The 19,812-nt window shown below is 37.4% G+C and overlaps 4 protein-coding genes across 6 annotated transcripts; 2 read left to right on the plus strand and 2 right to left on the minus strand.

Moving 5' to 3' along the window:
• The first annotated feature begins 1,806 nt into the window (after positions 1-1,806).
• On the plus strand, positions 1,807-3,895 carry LOC126798496 (chaperone protein dnaJ 8, chloroplastic). The gene is made up of 3 exons (XM_050525493.1): positions 1,807-2,451; positions 2,599-2,667; positions 3,531-3,895. The coding sequence occupies exons 1-3, from the start codon at positions 2,239-2,241 to the stop codon at positions 3,711-3,713; spliced, it is 465 nt and encodes a 154-aa protein (XP_050381450.1). The 5' UTR covers positions 1,807-2,238; the 3' UTR covers positions 3,714-3,895.
• A 1,571-nt stretch (positions 3,896-5,466) lies between these two features.
• LOC126798490 (magnesium transporter MRS2-1) lies at positions 5,467-9,186 on the plus strand. 2 transcript variants are annotated; one of them, XM_050525482.1, is made up of 6 exons: positions 5,467-5,579; positions 6,075-6,694; positions 7,711-7,839; positions 7,927-8,259; positions 8,357-8,404; positions 8,732-9,186. In XM_050525482.1, exons 2-6 carry the CDS (start codon positions 6,095-6,097, stop codon positions 8,960-8,962), a joined length of 1,341 nt encoding a protein of 446 aa, XP_050381439.1. In that variant the 5' UTR covers positions 5,467-5,579; positions 6,075-6,094; the 3' UTR covers positions 8,963-9,186. The 2 variants fall into 2 exon arrangements, with proteins under 2 accessions (XP_050381439.1, XP_050381438.1); XM_050525481.1 differs by having other exon boundaries at positions 5,495-5,589.
• A 729-nt stretch (positions 9,187-9,915) lies between these two features.
• LOC126798500 (uncharacterized) lies at positions 9,916-11,582 on the minus strand. The gene is made up of 2 exons (XM_050525497.1): positions 11,369-11,582; positions 9,916-10,171 (listed from the first exon to the last, which is right to left on the minus strand). Exons 1-2 carry the CDS (start codon positions 11,514-11,516, stop codon positions 10,077-10,079), a joined length of 243 nt encoding a protein of 80 aa, XP_050381454.1. The 5' UTR covers positions 11,517-11,582; the 3' UTR covers positions 9,916-10,076.
• Positions 11,583-12,413: 831 nt separating this feature from the next.
• LOC126798494 (uncharacterized) lies at positions 12,414-15,181 on the minus strand. 2 transcript variants are annotated; one of them, XR_007672524.1, is made up of 6 exons: positions 15,032-15,181; positions 13,734-14,571; positions 13,569-13,636; positions 13,319-13,492; positions 13,034-13,217; positions 12,414-12,653 (listed from the first exon to the last, which is right to left on the minus strand). XR_007672524.1 is itself a non-coding variant. In XM_050525491.1 (5 exons), the coding sequence occupies exons 2-5, from the start codon at positions 14,551-14,553 to the stop codon at positions 13,143-13,145; spliced, it is 1,137 nt and encodes a 378-aa protein (XP_050381448.1). In that variant the 5' UTR covers positions 14,554-14,571; positions 15,032-15,181; the 3' UTR covers positions 12,414-13,142. The 2 variants fall into 2 exon arrangements, 1 of the variants encoding a protein (XP_050381448.1); XM_050525491.1 differs by having other exon boundaries at positions 12,414-13,217.
• Between the last annotated feature and the right edge of the window lie 4,631 nt (positions 15,182-19,812).

Consider the following 19,812-nt stretch of genomic DNA (forward strand, 5'->3'; position numbering starts at 1 on the left):
AATGTACGTCTCTTCGGTTAACCATACCAAGTTTACTCACCCTAAATAAAGTCTACTTTGAGAAACATACAAATATGAAATATGTGAGCATACCAAGTACCTGAATTGTTTGCTATCTCATATGACTATTTAGTTCAAATAGGATGCCAAGGTTAAAAAGAGTTACGTGTTTCCCTTGTGGCTTGACAATTTTGGAGTAAAACAAATTCTTCAGTTTGAGTTCAAACTACTTCTCATTCATTGTATTTTTTTTAAATTTAGTACGTTTTCGTAATTTATCTGTCGGTATTTGAAATTAGTTGTGTGAATTTCTCTTTTTTTAACAAATATAAAAATTATTATATGTACCTGATACAAAGTTTACGTAACGTACCATTTTAATGTTATTGGTCCATTTTTATTGTGTTTGTTTCTGATTAGTTACTCATATTTAAATATAGAATAATATAATTGGTTAGGTACATCACATGACAGTACAACGTAATGTTTCAAGTACACAGAATATTTTTCAAACATGGACCGGCTATGCAACTAAGGGAGGCATTTACACGATTGCATTGAACATGTCAACTTGGCTAACATGTCGTTCCCAAATAAGCAACCGAAAAACAAGTGCCAAATCCAAATTGGATAATTATTGGATGTAGCCATCTTGGTGCTAAGTGCGTGTAATTAGGTATATATTTCCTTAAATGGCAGTACCTATCGGTCCTAAATAGAATTTGATTACTACATTTGTTTTCTTAGATTCAGTGCGTGAAATGACATCGTTATGCGTAACGTGTTTATTTTGATTAAAATGGCAAAAACCATTGTTTCCAATGACCGAAGGAAAAAAGACTAGAACTATATGACCAAGAAAATATATATAAGTGATAACTTGAATCGAAAAACTATTCTAGTAAATTTAGATATAATCATACAAAATTCATAAAGTATAAAATTAATTGTAAATTTTAACATCAAATTCATTTACTTAAACCTAGGTAGTACAGACATGACTTTGCCCACATATCGCGTGTCCGGCACGGATACAAATATGAATATGCTCGGACACTAACAAATACGCCAAGACACGCGTATTTCGGATGGGGACACGCCATGGACACACGTATCCTGTTTAGGACACACAATGGATACTCAATTAGAGAAAATCCAAAATTGTGAGCAATGAGATTTGCAACTCCTTAACCACTCATGCAGAATGATTTTTGTTAACATTTAGGCACATTTTAATATATATAGCAAAGTAAATATTTTCAAATTAAATTTTTAATAGGTATATATATTAAAATTAATATTTAATTGACGTGTCTATGTATAAAAAAATTTTAATTTTTCATGTCCGCGTATCGTATTGTTTTTAATATGAACATTTGTGTTCGTACTACATAACTTAAAACAAAATGATGAATCGAGTATAACAACAGACGTATTAGTTTTAGGATGTCGTACCCCTAACATCGCGTATGAAAATATGGAAATATTAGTTGAATGCAACCTTGATGTTGAGACGATGAAAACGATCCATTACAATAACCAAAAAAATAATATCAAGGAGATGCAAGAATGAGATTGAGCTAAGTCACCCCACTATTAATAACCAGAAAAACAAACACCCGGTCAATGACCTCACCCTAACGTATTATGAAAATAATTAAAATTAAAGAAAGGCTGAATGAGTCCATCTCAAGGTAGGACCAAACTGCAAAAAAAATCAAATAGTATGGCCAAAAACGTAAATCTCGAAACATAAAAGATAGGATATTCTCCAAGATAAACCCAACGCCAAAGCAAAGGTCACCAGAAACCAAAACTGACTGAGGCCAAATGAGAAGAGCCAAACTAGATAAGCACTGGTCTGGTTTTCCAATCCGAGAAGGAGAAGAAGGAGACAAGGCACGCCACCCCTGAATCGGACCCGATTGGATAAGGACCTCATTAAACCCCCCTCTCTTCCTCCCTATAAATACACCCCTCTTTGTCTTTGAAAAAACCCCATGCTTTCCATTCTATTTTATTCAACGAATCATTGCGTTACCCAAAAACAAAGAGAAGACCAAACCCCGTCACTCCCATTGTTTATTTGCCTTCATTTGCCTGTTGTTCTGTAAAACCAGATCCTGATATAGCCATTTGGTTATATATAAACCTTTGTGAGATATATACGACCAAGTTGAGAAGGGTTTTTGGTGATTTGGGTTTGTGAGGTTTTGATTGATTTTTGTGAGATTTGAAATGGCTGCTGCTGCTGCTGGTGTTGTTGGGGGAAATGGGTCTTCTTGGATCAACTCGTTTAAGAATAAATCTTCGAGGAACAAGAAGACTGTGAACAGGGCTATGGTGTCTTGTGTTTCTTCTAATGTGATGGATCCGTATCAGACTTTGAGGATCCGACCCGGTGCCTCTGAATCTGAGGTCCGGAAGGCTTTCAGACAGCTTGCCTTGCAGGTTTGATCTCTCATCCCATCTTTAAATTTTTTAGCTTGTTTTTTTTTTAGTTTCTTGGTTTATTTTTTTTATGTGGATTTACAACTAGACGTGATGCTTGTTTTGGGGCTCTGTTTGATGGTTGTGTTTGCTATGTGGTTTGTGCAGTATCATCCAGATGTATGTAGAGGAAACAATTGTGGTGTTCAGTTTCACGAAATCAATGAGGCTTATGATGTAAGTATTCATGATCGTTTCTTCTTGGCATTTTCTTTTGTATTCTCAGCCTTGTGAATTATGATTTATGTGTCGAGCCTGCTGTTTTGTACGCATGCATATAATTCTTAGATATAAATTGCATCACAAAACAGAGGTTGGAGAATTAGGTTAGAAGGTTGTGTTGATTTGTTTCTCCTACTAGTATTTAACGAAAACCTTTGAGGGCATAAATTGGTTGCTGATTTAGAATTATCTAAGCAATTACTAGCTGAGTTTCTTTTAAATTTACATGATCAGTCTTATGTAGTTTGATCTAGTGGTACTCTAAAGGTCGCATCTTTTCGACATAAGTGGATTTTGTTTGTGAAGACGGCTTCTTTAACGAAATTTCTTGCTTAAAGTAGGATTCACCTACACCATCCATAGTTGAGAACAAATTTGATGTAGGATAAGGTTTGTAGCTACTTCTCTGAAAGTAAAGAGTAGGTGGAGTCACAGTAGTACTATGGGACTCATGATCTATATGATTAGAGACATGGAAAAAAGTTGGATTTTATGGACTGTTTTGAAGGAAATTGTAAACCAATGGAATATGGTGGTTTAAGCAATCAAATTAATCGACAGCATCTTTGTGAATGGTGGGGGATGATTAATATTCAATAATGTTAGATGGGACACCACTACATAATTCACAATCAACTAGCAGCATCTATATTTTTAATGTTTCAAGAATTTATTTGTGGTATTAGGTGATTAGGTTCCTGGATAAGTATGTGATTAGGATGTTTTAACAAATAATAGAGTCTGAAAGGAATATAGTGCTCCCTGATTATGATGTTTAACAATTATCTGATTGAAGTTCCTATGATTTGTTTTTGCAGACTGTTATGAGCAACTTGAGAGAAGAAACGACTCCATTACAAATGTATGAGACGTATGAGGAAGGAGAGGATGATTCGATGCGAGGAATGAATGATCCAGATTACGATATGTGGGAGGAATGGATGGGATGGGAAGGAGCTGGTATTAGGGACTACACTTCTCATATCAATCCTTACATTTAAAGAACCAATTGTAATTAATCAATAGATGGTTCAAATCTTCATCCAAATCCATTACAACCTGAACGGTTGTTCCTGTATATAGTCCAAGCAAGGATATAAATATCCTTTTTGTACATATCTCATGCTAGAGGTCTTACCCTGGCAGTTTACAAATGAATGAAATTCTCAAGAACTTCCTTTTACTTGAGTAGTGAACTTGAATACTATATAACTATTGTTCTGCATCACTCGGGTCATTTTCTCTATTTCTAAAAGAAGTTTTGTGTTGTGGGCATCTATCAATTCATCCTGTTCTACTAGAGAATCTTTACCTTAAATTAGTGATGGACATGGCTTATTTGTTTTGTCCTCCCCGCACGGCTTGGTTTTGTGCCCCATAAATTAGTGATACAAACCTGATGGATAAACCCAAGTCATTTGCGGAAACATCTTGTTTGTTCTTGTGAGCCGTGGCTGCAGGATTCACTGTTAAACCTTCATACATTACAACAATTATTTGTTGTTCTGTTTCTTTCATAGTTCAAAACTGGGTTAAAGTGTTAAGCACGGGGAAAATGGGCGTCCAATTTTTGTTTAGTTGTTGCAGATTTTAAAGTGTCTGCACTAAAGGCCATAGGGTGTATCATATACAGTTTTTCTTTTTAATAGAGGGCTTGTGCGGCTACTCTAACGCCTTAATAAATAAAACTGTCGAATACAAAAGGTGAACGTAAGTCTGACTTCCTAATTATAAAGATCTGAAATGATATCAGATCTCTCTACAAACAAATACTCAACTAGGCACCAACTAACAAAGAGTGCGTTGATGGCTACTCTATTTGCTTGAATGTAGCAAACTACTCAAGGGTTTTGAAAGTGTGTTATGGGAGAACAAGAAGGGGTTAATGGGCACATTAGAGTTACTTGCTGATCAGCCACAGTCGGACAAGTGAGGAATTTGTGATTAACCATAAAAGTTTGGGTAAACCCTCAATGCGCTTCCTTCTTATTGTTGTTCGATTTGCCGTTCGTACGCATCATACTGTTTTCTTGAGGCTATAGTGGTTACAGACAGGGTTCAAAAGGTTCCAAAACTTTTATCCATTAACAACCCTAACTAACTCACATACACAATTATATATTTATGCGAGTGAGGTTTGAAAAATTCCCTTCAACGTTTACCCAACATACATCATACACGAACTTGTTTCAGTTGTTCGCACCTGCTCTTGCCATTATTATTCCATCCCCATAACAATATTTCTCTAATCATTTAACCTGGCTATGACGCAAAATAGATAGCCAATCACATTTTGTTCCATTTGGAGGAGAAAGTTTAGAAATTTCTCTTTTTTGGTAATTAAATAGTAGCTGAGTAAGTTACTATCCAAGTCAAATTATGTTTCCTCAAAAGGATGTTTTCACAAGCTTGGATTCGAGCTAGAGATGTCCTATAATTACCAGGAGAGCTCCACTAGATCAAACCAAGTGTAAATTCTCAGAAAGAGGAAAATGGAGCTCGTCGAGTCGTCGATGCTAATAAACAAATAAAAATGTCAGTGAGGCCCAATTGAATGACTTGACCCATAAAATTGGAAAGCAGTCTGAGTGTACGACCAGACAAACCATGAAAGACTGTTATCAAAGACTGTTAGTTTTGTGTCATAATAATTATCAAAAATCAAAAATCAAAAATCAAAATAAAAAATAAAAAAAATATTATGATAATTGATAGGGGATTGCCCTTTTCCATATGATTCTTTGGTTCCCCTCTCTCTCTCTCTCTCTCTCTCTCTCTCTCTCTCTGATTCTGTAATCCAAGGCTGAGAATCTCCCAATCCCCTTGTCCGAAATCTGTTCAATTGAGGATCAGTCTTCACTCTTCAGGTAATGAATTGTATGTATTCACATGGCTATATGCGTATCTGGAGACTGCAATTCAGGTTTCGAAACCGGACTTGAGACGTTCTATTGAGTTTTATGTTTGTTTATGTGGATATTGTTTCGAATTGCAACTTGTGATAGCTGTGTTCTTGGAACATGGCTTAAGAGCTTAAGCAGTAGGTCTTACATTGGTTGGGCAAACTCATATCGTATATCCACATAATTAATGGCGAAAGCTTACGCTTTTACCAACTGTTTATGTCGAAGTAGGAGCGTTTTTCCACTCCCGGCTTGCATTAGTTGTCTTTTTAGGATGATTTCATAATGCTGCATCCTTTTCTTTATATTGTTATGTTTACTGTTGTTGTGTCTTACTTCCTTATGGATCACATAGTATTCTGCACACATTCACTATGAAATTGAGTAGTATTCTAGTACATAAAAAAAAAATACAGAAATTGTAGGAGGTATTTGAAATAACTTTTGTGTGTGTTGCAGCATTTTGGAGCTCATAAAAGATGGACGACCTCAAGGAGCGTCTGCTTCCGCCCAAAGTGCCGAAACCTGCATCAGCTATAAATCTTAGGGAATCAACTTACAGGTCACCGGCATTTGGAAGGCAACCTTTTCATGGAGTTGATGTTTTGGGGCTGAAGAAGCGAGGCCAGGGGCTTCGGTCTTGGATCCGTGTTGATACGTCCGGGAATTCTCAGATTATTGAGGTTGACAAGTTCACCATGATGCGGCGTTGTGATCTACCTGCCCGTGATTTGCGCCTGCTTGATCCGCTATTTGTGTACCCCTCAACCATCCTTGGCAGAGAGAAGGCCATTGTAGTGAATCTAGAGCAGATACGTTGTATTATCACGGCCGATGAGGTTCTGCTTTTGAATTCCCTTGATAACTACGTATTGCAGTATGTGGTGGAGCTACAGAAAAGATTGACAACAAGTGGTGTAGGTGATGTTTGGCAGTCTGATGGTTCTGACATGAGCAGGAGGAGGGGAGGTAGAAATTTTGATAATGTGTTTGGGAGCACATCTCCTGACTATCTGCCCTTTGAATTTAGGGCTTTAGAAGTTGCTCTGGAGGCTGCTTGTACATTCCTTGATTCTCAGGTGTGTAGAAGAGTAGTACAATAATTTAGGTTCTTTATCTCGCATCAGTCATCATTATTAGATAAGTGTGTGATGACTGTTTTTATCTTTAATAAATATCTCTGCCTATAAATTCTATGAATTTATTGAACTCTTCACTATAGTATTAAGCAGATAACAATTATCATCCAATAGCTCTATCATGACATCTGCTTGTTACTTGTAGTTTTGCAATTACTGTTCAGGTTTTAGGTGTCCAGTTTTGATGATTAGTTCGAGATAAATTGGTGCATAAGGTTGTGTGAATCCTTCAATTAAATGTCCAGAAAATTTTTCTGGTATAGGCAAATCCTTCAACGAGAGAGGGAAGGTTTTGTCACGGAACAAGAAGATGAGTCATTCTCTTTTTTTCTTTCACACATTCTACAACCCTATTACACACTTTTTAGGTACATGGGTAAATTTATTGGCAATGATATGCAGGATGCTGAAACATGTTATTGGGGGCAGACGTGCAGTTTCTCTTTTATCAAACGAGAGATTGTCTGCACACTATGCATGTTATTTTTTAAATAATTTTTTAAAATTTTGAGGATAATTGTTTTTATGCATTCTGAATTATTTACTGGTGAATATGTCAGAATCCGCATAGCATTGGCCAGCTTGAAAACCAAATATTGATTTGGGTTTTAGTAGTATTAGTGAATTACACCTGTGTGGAAACAGTCTTTAGCTTCTGCATATGTAGCTTGAACTCGTACATAATTTACTATATGGAGTGGGCTTTCAAATCAGTAGTGAAATTGACAGTCATGGTTTGGTACTGTGGATAGACAGAAGTAGGAGCAGTTTTGACCTGGGGGGAGGGTTGGCTGCGGCGGGGTCTGAAGGCTTTGTGCCAAATATTTTTTCTCTTCCTTGTGGATTCACATTAATGCTCTTTTGGAACTTGGGACATGATATTTTGAACTTAAATAATTGCTTGTTGGTTAAACACTCTGAGTTAGCACCTCATTGGTCAATCTGATACATTGAAGGCAGCTGAACTGGAAATTGAAGCATATCCCTTACTTGATGAGCTTACTTCGAAGATCAGTACACTGAACTTGGAACGTGCCCGACGATTGAAAAGCAGACTTCTTGCCTTGACTCGAAGAGTTCAGAAGGTATGGCATTTATCTCATAATTAGCACCATGCTTCTTGAGATCCAAAAGGGACCAACATTTACTTTAATCTCTGCACATCTGTTTAGGTTCGGGATGAAATAGAGCAGCTCATGGATGATGATGGAGATATGGCTGAGATGTATCTAACGGAGAAGAAAAGTCGTATGGAGGCATCATTTTATGGTGATCAATCTGTGATGGGCTATCGATCGAATGATGGTGCATCTCTTTCTGCTCCTGTTTCCCCCGTATCTTCACCTCCCGATGGTCGAAAACTTGAGAAAAGCTTGAGTATTGCAAGGAGTCGACATGAAAGCATGAGAAGTTCAGAAAGTGCTACAGAGAGTATAGAAGAGCTTGAAATGCTACTGGAAGCATACTTTGTTGTCATTGATAGCACCCTGAATAAGCTGACTTCGGTATGTATGGCACCTTTTCTATTGAGCTTTGGCATCACTATATGTAGCATCGGCATAAGGGTGGTGGAATCTTATGTTATCTCTTTTCATATTTCAGTTGAAAGAATACATTGATGACACTGAAGATTTCATCAACATTCAGCTGGTATGTACCTTGTTAATTTCTTTTCCTCTACAAGTTTTGTTTTTTAACTAATTTATTAGCACATTGGGTATCAACTGACCATAAAGACAAGTGAAAAACATGTCCGGATAAAACTGTGAGTAGGAGTCGTGCTAAATTAATTCCATCTAAAGAAAACATTTCAGGTTAATTGATGGATTAAAAACTCAAAATTACTCAGTAACTGGCATTTTGTTCTTAGTCCATCCATTAGCTGTCCTGCTTTGAACTGGGAATTAAATTTCAGCTTCTTTGATCTAGCTATATTATGGAAATGGATTATTAACATTATAGACTTTTTGGTTTCAGGATAATGTCCGTAATCAGCTGATTCAATTTGAGCTTCTACTAACGACTGGAACTTTTGTGGTTGCAATATTTGGAGTTGTAGCAGGAATCTTTGGCATGAACTTCGAAATCCCATTGTTTGATGACCCTGCAGCGTTTAAGTGGGTACTTGTAATCACAGGAGTAACTGGCATTTGCATATTTTCTGCATTTGTGTGGTTCTTCAAGAATAGAAGACTCATGCCACTGTAGAGATCTAAAATGAAACTTCAAATGAAGGGATCAAAATTAGAAGAAAAGGAAGTGATTACTATTCCCCTTCCACTTCCTAGATTAAACACAAATTCGGCTGGTTGGATCAATTCTTTCATTTTCATTCAAAAATCAACTGGCAGATATCTTCCCAGATATCCCGTCAATCCCTGTAAATTCCTTCAAATATATTAGCTTATAATATAAAATATTTGATTTTTCCATCGGTTTTGGTTTCTTGGACAACCTGTGTAGTGCTTCATTGTTTAAAGTTGCTAGTGGAAACTCAAGAATAAGCAGAATAATATTTATCTGTCTCAACAAGAAAATAACACTGAACCATCAATTGATGTTACTGACCATGTGAACACCATGAGACTTGAAGTTGGAAATGAGCTCCTAATTCATCTTGCTAGTAACCATGCAGAAATACTTGTGTAACAAGTTGAATCCTTCTTATTGGAGTAAAAAAAGTTGTAACCCGTTATCTGAAGGGATTTCCCGTCTCTTTTACTATGATAGATTTACTTCCTCTGTTTTTTGGGTCTGGAAGTAGTAAACATACAGCACGACTCTTCCATCATCGCCGATTCAGAAATTGTGGATACTGACTATTCTTTAACCAAGAATCCCAGTACACATTTCGCCATGGTCAAGTTACCTCATCCCAGTACACAGACTGTTCTTACAAGGAAACTAGCAATACCAAGTCTGTCAAGGCAACCTAAGATGCATTGTAAGACATGACAGTTCCGAACACTAATTGTGAAGAACTGAAGATGTAAAACCCATATAATTAAATTTTTCCAAGAAAATGAAGTGGTAGGCTATCTGAACATTCATACAATATTACCCAAAGTCACTTCTACTGCAGCTAAACACCAAACATAACAAAAGATGCTTGCTTAATTACTTTTAGCTGGTTATTGAAATATATTTCTCGGAGATTATAGTTATACCATAAACAAAAATAGGTAGTCCTTAAGGATTATGAGAAGCCCCTCTTCTGAGGAAAGTGAAGAGAAAACCAATGTACCCCGAACAAAAAGACCTCTTGCACCTTCCAACCACAAAAACTCAAGATGAAAGTTACATGTTGACAGAAACTTTCACATCATTTAGCAGAAGATGCACCACCCGAAGACAGTCGTTGGCTCCTTGCTTTATCAGCCTTTTCCAAGTAATCTTGGTGAGATTGATGCTTTGCCCCTACAGAACAAATTCGTAATAGATTTAGGCTTTACAAGATAAATTGCAACTCCAGATCACAAGTAACACAGATAGCCATAATTAGCAGGTAACTGAACCAAAAGGCTGATGGTGGAGTATGAACTCATAAAAGGAATAATTAAAACACATAATATCCAATAATTGTTTTCCACGGAGAAAATAACATTTGTTTCCATATAAAAAAAAAACCAGTCATGTGGAAAGTAACCGTGCAGAAGTCACTGGCTTCTATTCTTAGTTTGCAACAACAGAGACAAACAACTGCCGGCTTTCCAAAAGATTATATGACAACTTGCGTATCACAAACCTAGAAACATAATTTTAAATTTTATATGAATCATAAAGAGAAAGATTTAATATGTTGAATACTTTGACACAACTCTAAACAATACTACTTTCCTGAGGTCAGATGAACAAGTATGAAAACTCCATTGGAATGTAGTGACATCAATATTTTGAAACAAAGATCTGCATCTGATTACAACATTGAAAAACCTTTAGAATATTGTTTTTTTAGGTACGGATGGGGCCATTAGCCACAAGCAAAAGAGAACAAAGGAAAAACTAGCCAAAGCTACAGGCCATAAACTCCCTAGTTCTACAAAGACCAACAATGTCATCCAGCAAAGCATCATAAACCAACGTAGGAGGGTCATGTAAGATACAACCTTTAGAATGTATAAGATATGACGAGATTCAATAAACAACATGGATTTCGAGATTACTAATGCAAGGAGTCAGGTACAATTCATTGTTTTAGTCTTCTAACTCAAATCTACAATCTGATTGCAATACCCAGTCCCAATCTAAATTATGCAACCTCAATCCCCATGATTGAAACCAATCCCACCCAATTGAGGCCTAATGTAACTGACTTTCAGAAGGAAACTGATTAAACATAAAATCGATAGATAATTCGGATTGTGAAGCTTACTAGCACATGAATGCATCATAAATTCAGTTCAAACAAAAAAATTACATCTTTACCTAATCAAAGTTTAGTTCAGGAGAAACATAAACCCTAAACCCAAAAAAAAAAACCGGCAATTTGACAATATGGTCTAGATTGAATCCGTGGTTCTTTCATCAGTACAAGTAAATCAAGAATCAAAACGGTGCCGTTGAGATGGAAACATAAGAAGAATGAGTAGAGAAAGAGAAATGAAGAAATGAGACCTCGAGTCATGAAGTACCAAGGAACGGCGAAGACGGCGCTGATGAGAACGATGCCGGCGAAGACGTGCTTCTTATCACCGCTGTACAAGTAGTGCTCCATCTTCCCCCTAAATCCCTTTCCAGCTTTGGCCTCGCTGCCGCTAGTCATCTCCTCTCTCTCTCTCTCTAAAGTCTAAACCCCAAGTCTCAAAGGCCCTCTGTCTCTCAAGGTTTTGTTCAGTTTAGTTTGCTGCTGGGTTCTTTGTTCTTTATAAACCCACGTGTAACCACACTTGGCCGCTACCTCCCCCTCTTTTCTTTTATTGTTTTTTTCTTTCATTTTCATATTTTTTTTCGTGTAGATATCCCACACTCACAGGTGTAGAAGCAATCTGGTCATAGTTCTAAAAAGAAATCCCCGCCTAAGCACTAGATGGTCTCACTGTTCCGTTTATAGCCTAGTTTCCGAAGTTAGGCGCTAGGCTGAAAATTAGTCGATTAGTCTGTCTAATTGACCGATTATGCACTATGTCTTATATGTTTATGAAAAAAATTCTAAGAACTCGTTTTCTCATTGTTATTAAGCATTTATTTATATTTTGCGTGTTCTCACCATTTTTGAACATTATAATATCTCTAATATTGTTTAATGTATATAGTTATATCTAATATAAACTATAAATAAATAAATTAAATAAAACTGTCTGGTCCTTTGGGCATTAGTCCCTAGCTTTCCGCTAGACTAGCGCGTAACATAATTTAAAACCTTACTGCTAGCATACGAGCGAGCAAATATTTCGCGTTTGCTCAGCAGCACATAGTTTTCTCTTTTAAAGTGAGAAGTTGTGAAAAAAGACTGATGGAGGAGTGGTGTATACATTTTGAGTTGTTAATCTGATCGGACATCACTCCAAATGTGGACACATGTCAAAATCTTTCATCTTTTTTAATATACAGTAAAAACAACGGTACATGAACATTTGGCAGGGTGTGTGTGCTTACCATTATACCTATTCAGCAAAACTCAATGTAGAGTAAAAAATATACTCATTGTTGAATCTACTAATGCTCTTTGTAACAAAATAATCCAACAGTACTCTTTGGCGTCATCGTAGATGCTCAGCTCAATAAGAAGTCGAAAACAAAAAGGTGAAAACAAAAACCAAAAAGTCAGATCCATCTATCGATCTCAGATGGAATTTAAACCTAACATTGCCACAGTACACTTAAGTCCAAATATGAAAACGTGGTTAAGCCTAATTCCAATGAAGGAGCTGCGCTGCCATGACCATCATTTGCACCAAACCTGAAAGCCAAATAAAGAAGACAGTCCAGATGCACAATCCAGCAAAAATACCACTGAGACTCAAATGACTTGACAACAGGAGAAACTCTACTATTTACTAATGCTGATCAAATCCAACACCCCCTTCTACTCCAAGTCCTAACAAATTCATTTGCATTGATCAGCTATCGAGATTAGAATTACAATGCTATTTTAGTGGGTCAAACTGATAAGTAAACTAGTTACTCTTAGTATCAATAAGAGATGGGTGCATGATGTGTTCACATGTAAATACTTGCAGCAATAAGAAAAATATGAGAACATTCGTTGCAAAGCATGGCTAGCTAATTGTTTGAATGAAGAGTAGTGAAGGATAGGCCTTGATTTCAAAGATTTCTTACATGAAAGTAACTCCATATCTTGATTTCAGCGGGCTACATGTCCGTAGTCCTAAAAGTAGACACTGTGGAAGGTTATGGCTTTGCAACTATATTGCAGCAAAAACATGACCTAAGATGTTGATGGATTTGAGGAACTCGGTAGACGAGCTGGTCCTTGGGGTCTTGGTAAACTTGATTGAATTTCCTATTACATTGGTGAGCGACATAGAATTAATCAAACAAACTAATCCAAGACAAATGAAAGTTTGAAAATAGCATACAAGGCTATGTATAAAGATGGCAAACCTGTGAATACATAAATGAGCGATTGGATATCATCGGAAGTATAAACCGGTGGCCAGGTAGGTGATAAGGCATGGCTTGTCCACCAGAAGCGGTTGGAAACCCACCAGGAAACTGTCCGCCCAGACATAAGGATGATCTACTCAACTCCTTCTCTTTTCCTACTCCAATTGATCCCTATATTCTAACAAATGGTGAGTACCATAGCTAAATATGGTGCTGAACATTTAGATACCAGTACACAATAAGCAACCTGAACATTTTCAGGCACAACTGATGGGTCACTCATCTTATCAAGATGCGTATTAGGTTCCCTAGAATCTGTTAAAGGTGAAAAAAAATGCAATTAGGATAACAAAATACATGACTTGCAATAATCAAAATTACCAAAATAATATATTTAAACTGAAGTACTAACCTTTCCTTTCAGATGAAACTTGGTTTTTCGAATCCTTAGACCCTAGAGCATTCTTCATCTTACCTTTCCCCCGCCCTTTAGACTTCTCAGTTTCTGGGTCCTGCAACTTAATATGCACACCATCTTCATTTGAATGATTACCAGAACCTAAATCACCATTTCGTTTAGTATGGTCTTGTCCAGTATGTTGAAAACTCTTTAATTTTTCCTCCAACTTCAACAATTTGGCTTTGACAAAAGTGTATGAATGCCTGGTCTTTGCACCCTCTGATGTGATTCTATGTGCTATTTGACATAATTCACCAAACTGAGCCATGGGAGACGAGTCCCGATTATACAAAACATGCGAACTTGATGCAGGAGCAAGAGAATGAGTGTGTTCAGCTTCAAATTTAGTAACAACATACTTTTTACTCTGGTTAAGTCTGATCTCAAGCATTGCCTTGCATCCAAATCTTCTCTCTTCTCTCTTTTTCTGTGGACTTCTCTTTTTACAGTAGAAACCTTCGCAAGAGCAACAAAACTCTCTTTTACGAATTTCACCATGTTTGTTCTGATTTTGTCTAAGCTTCCTTACTTTAAACCCAACACTCCTAGCATATGAGCTGTAAAAATGATATGCATCATCATCAGTATCAAAAGTCATGCCTACTTCAGGCTCCCCATATAATACCACCGGTCTTCTGGCCATGTTGGTGTCTCCTGCAGTTTTCTCAGTATCCTCCGCAATATGAACATCCTCAGAGTCAGAGCCTAAGTTGACATGATCAGTAGCTTCTTCAGTGCCATTCGCACTACATTCACCCACTTGATTTTCCATGGTGACAGTGTACAAAGTCTGCGTAAAAACATTGAGCAAGTAGTCAAATACTACAGCATCCTATCTAAGAAAACTAAATTGAATTGACATGGACAGGAAGAGCTATGAACACAGCATAATGACAAAGACTGGCTCTTTTTTTGGTTTCTTTTCCTTCTTGAAGCATCAATTAGACAACAACAATATGATGATCCAAAACAGCAACAGAAATAATGATAAAAGACATGCGCACATTTTGGTAGACTATTAAAACAGAACATTGTGTTCATTAAAGTCTCCGAATAGCAGTGAAATTGGAATTCCAAGGGCCTAAATAAGAGCAAGCAAACGCAGATTATAGAAACAAAAAGAAAACCCAAACAGAAACGATGCCTTCCAACCGATTTGAACGCAGAAGAATACCCAGTACAGTATAGAGAAATCAATCTTGTTTAGTGGGAATTAGATATACAAGATAAAAAGACTAGAAACTGTTTACCTTCCCGTTTCAACTTGCAAAGCTAATTACAGGGAACTGAACTCGAAGAGGGGAGTAATTTGGAGCTTCGTTATTGAAATTTGGAGATGAAGCTCAAGACAGTCTCGTGCTTTATGAGCTTCTGTGTATTGCGAGTTTGGTTCAGCGTAGTTTTTAATCCCCGTTTCTTTGATACGCAGTGAAAATAATTAATTAGGATAAAGATCAGAAATGTTTGTATGCTCTGCTCGCCGTCTATAAACTTTGACCATTGTAAGTCCATATAAAACTCATTGACTTTTAATATGGGCGGCGAAATTTGCACCCTATATTATGAAAAATTAGATAAGTGTTCTGCAAGAATTATTATTCTACCTTTGTATGTGTCTTAGCCTTATTAGGTTTCATGTTAGAGATAAATTTACATCTCTGTAATATATTATGACTTTGAATCCTACGAAATTGTGGTTATGTAATACCTATATATATGCTCCATTATCAATCAATAAACGGTTACGTCAATAAACGGTTACGTTATGTTCCATTACGTTGTTATTATTCTCGTTTTGTTCCTCCTCCAACACGTTATCATGCACTTTGTTCTAAAGTGTCTGAGCGACGAGGCCACCACCAGAAATTCATCCCTAGCCTTGAATTTCTTTCCCCCCCCCCCCCCCCGGCAGCCTTTTCTTTATGGCATCGCTGGAAATTCATCAAATCCGACAAATTGTTGTTGGAAGAGAGAGAGAGAGAGAGAGAGAGAGAGAGAGAGAGAGATCCAAAATCGCAATTACTATGGGCACCCACGTCGAAGTTTTCTCCGTCCCAGCGACCCATGGAGCTCTGCTCCTTCGACGACCCAGCTTTGCAGCTCCCGTACTAACTTCGACACGGATATGCTCGATCCGACCGGTGTCTAACTCCCAGACCCGACCCAGCCCAGCTAGATCTTCTAGGCCTCAGGCTCTCCGAGCCCTATAGCCCCTTGAGTTTTAAACTCTATTTTTCCTTTTCCTATTTATTTATTTATGTTCTTGGCACGTTTTAGTTTCTAACTATATTTCATGTGCTCGTATAGGAAAAATGATCAATCGTCGTACCATTGTGATGACATGCATGCCAGAGATGGACGTTACTCAAGCGCTTTGTATGCCATCAATATGAAGATCGACAAGGAAAAAGAATTCATCAAGCAACTTTCCTACATGATGATCGATTTGCAGAGCAATTTAATTATATGCGGTCTATTTCGCAAACTAACAAGTATGTTTTTCTTAAAGTTACTGCTTTTGAACATATATATATAAATTATCGGGCGCTATTAGTCTTTTTCATGTCTATTTTCCGGCCTTTCTTATAGCGCCGATGAGACCAAAGAGGGATATCATTCCCCTCTTGGTCGATGTTTTTCGTGTGACGGTCCTGGGGGAGTCACGTTATTATTTAAAGGGAAGAAATCGATTTCGTGTGGTCGCTTGAGTGCACCGTTGTTTTGAGTGCGATCATGAGAATCGCCGATATGCATTGATTATTTTGTGACCATACACATCGCGACTATTATTGAATGTTTGAGTTTTCTTAAACTCATGTCTCTAAACAATAATCCCAAGGTTTCCGTACTCATTTATTTAAGTTGAAATCCACTACTATGAAACAACATTATTTGCTGACAAAAGATCCCAAAAATAACGAATTCTATGAGACACACTTAAAGTGATTCAATAACCGTCTATGATGTTGTATTACCAGAGTTGACCTTGATGCATGCTCCACATCCAAGAAAAACATGCCATTTTTGGCACATGTATCTATATCGATTGAGAGAATATTTTGAAATGGAAACACAACATTCTTCCATTATCCAATAAGCAATATTTTTTAGCCTCAGGCTACGGCTCCGCCCAATCCGATATGTAAGATTTTTGTTGCTACGGACTTTTGATTAGTCATTATCTTTTGATTAGTCAATATATTTTGACTATGTTTTCTGCTTACTATTTTTCAAGTATGACGTTGGCATTGCCATGTTTCTTGCTCGACTTTAGCTTAAGTCGTTTATTGGAATTGGAAGTTTGTTTGTGTTGTATTAAAGATTGGCATATTCAATAAAATTTCTCGTATTCCTCGTTTACAAGATGATCTCGTGAGAATTTTATTTTGCCTTGATTTAGCATGAATGGTCAACGTTTGTAACTCATGTGATTTTTAAATTGGTCGCTTTTGGGTTATATGAGACCCCAATTATGGGTGGACACGCAGACCCGAAAACCGAAAAAAACCTCATCCGAACCCAAATCGAATCTGAAATAACTGAGGAGCTTGTGATGCCTCTCATGTTTTCTAATGCCTCCATGGCAATCTCTAATGCCCATCGCTCATTTTGCAAAGCTTGTTCTTTTGATAGATTTCAAGAAAGTCTTTCATTTGCTAAGGCTCTAACCGAGAACAGTTCATTCTTACAAAGTATTTTAAGGTGACATTAGTGGACCCTATCCAACCGAATGCGGACATTTTTCGGTATTTTTATGGTATAGGTTAAGAGCATCGACGCGTTTGTCACACGTCGCTTTGCTTTCCACAAGGATCGATGCATTTGCTAAGTTTTTAGCTATGATCATCATATTAAGGGCTCACCACCCTTTCCATCCTCTCAAATCTATTCGATTGGATACCGTTGGAGAGTTCACCTCCAAGACTTTTGATGATTTCATTTTGCATATCTACTGGGATCGTCGTTGAACATATTATTCCTCATGTTTCTTCATTGCACGATCTAGCAGAGCTCGGACTTGGTTATGAGTACTAACATGCTGATCTTTGCATGAGGATATGTAATGATGTTGCATGCAACGACACTTATTCGTTTCAGACCCACAACTCACCAATGGTTTAGTGTGTACCAGATGGTTACTGGATACGATCCCAACGTTCTTTTCACATGAAACGATTAGGTATTTTGGTTGGTTATGATTTATGAATCACCAACACTTGTCCGCTATTTCCAATCTACAATCGTGGATCTCTATCCTGCGATATCCGCAGACGGTCACTTTGATGTGACATACTTCCGATCGTTAGGGGGAGATATGGAATGCTCCCATTCCAGTTTTAACGCGAGGAATTGACGTTGTGTGACACTATGTCTCATTCAGATCCCGCACTACTCAAAGTGAGTAAAAGTGCAACGCATTATCGACATCCTGAAAGTCAAAGATTCGATGCTCAATGACTTTACTGATATTGCGAAAGTAACGAGATCGCACATAAATGTTGTGATGTGCCGATAAGGTTGGAACTCTTAATATATGAGAGAATTTCATATGACCTGGTCCTAGGATCGTTGACACTATCCCTGACAGTGGTAAGGAAGCCAACGATGGCACCATTGTACGCTGTGGTGTTGTCAGCGCCCGTGGTATTGCACCATAAAACAAGGGCGGCAAACGCAAAGTTGGACTAGTAGGGGTCATAGCTTCGGTCTTGGTTCATACCTAGATGAGGGAGAGACCATTATTCTCTGGAATCAAAACCAGAAAGAAGCGCTGTGCATAAGCCCAAATATTTCGCCCATCATCAACATATATTCTCTAAACATGTGTATCAACTAAGTTTTGTGGGACGCTACAGACTCCTTTTGTTGATGTTAGAGAATAATAGAAATCTCTCAAAATGATTATATAAGTGCGCGCGTGTGTTTAATGGATTGATCTCCAATGATTGATGATGTATTCGCTTATGCTATTATTCCGTTGTAAAATATCAACAATGAACAACTTAACCGAAGTGGAAAGAATCATACAAGCTGAACTAGACTTGTTATATTAGTTATTGTTCGTAAGTGTAATGAGAATGATGAAGTCATGTGATATTTGCAAGACTTATGACGCAAATATTGTCTCATTATCCTAGTATTGACTACGATGAGTTATATTCTCTCGTTATGGAAATAATTATTTTCCCCTATTTGATCAGTAGTAGTGTCCATGAAAACTAATTTGCAGCATATGATAGTGGTCATAACATATATGTAAATGGATCTTGATGTAGATATGAGTGCGTGAGGGACTTTAAATGCCTCCAGACCACGAAGAGCTTATGTAATCAGATTACAACATTCGAGAGAACGTAGTACAATTGGTTGCAAAGAACTTATACCCATACGTGTTCATATGAAAGCCAATTTTGGACTCTATTCTGTCTAAGTAAAGATGATGAAGATACTCAATGAGTTATGGATTCATATATGTAAGTGTTGTTAGGACACTATTGCTTTCATTATGATGTGATTAACTATGCGCCTATATATGGTCATTGGACTTGCATTGCTCATTTGACATGGGTTTAGTTCTACACTTAGTGAACCAACACAAATCATATCCACACCAACGCCACCAGCAGCTCCAGCAACATCAACATATGCCTTGGTGTAGCAGCCGACACTGGTAGTGTAGAGGATGAGTACGGTTCCATCTCAGACCAAAATCAATCCTTCATTGGTCCATTCCCCCATTCCTTTGTGAAAGACACATTGAATGTGACAAATCTGAATTTGTTCAGTCTCTTAGGTCAACTTCAATGAGACCTACACGACATCTCACTCGATGAAATATGGTGAATTTGGTACCATTGGAAGGTCTATGTGTCTATTTTACAGAGACACTAATCATATGTTCATAACTATCGTATTGAGTGAGTTATGACCGTTTTAGCAAAGTATGACAGTTATGTCTGGGAATTTGCAAATCAGTCAACTTCGACAGACCACTGTGAACTGCTCCAATCGAACTAGGTTGTGAAATTTA

This window comes from Argentina anserina, chromosome 6 (assembly GCF_933775445.1).
Source record: "Argentina anserina chromosome 6, drPotAnse1.1, whole genome shotgun sequence".
Taxonomy (NCBI): Eukaryota; Viridiplantae; Streptophyta; class Magnoliopsida; order Rosales; family Rosaceae; genus Argentina; species Argentina anserina.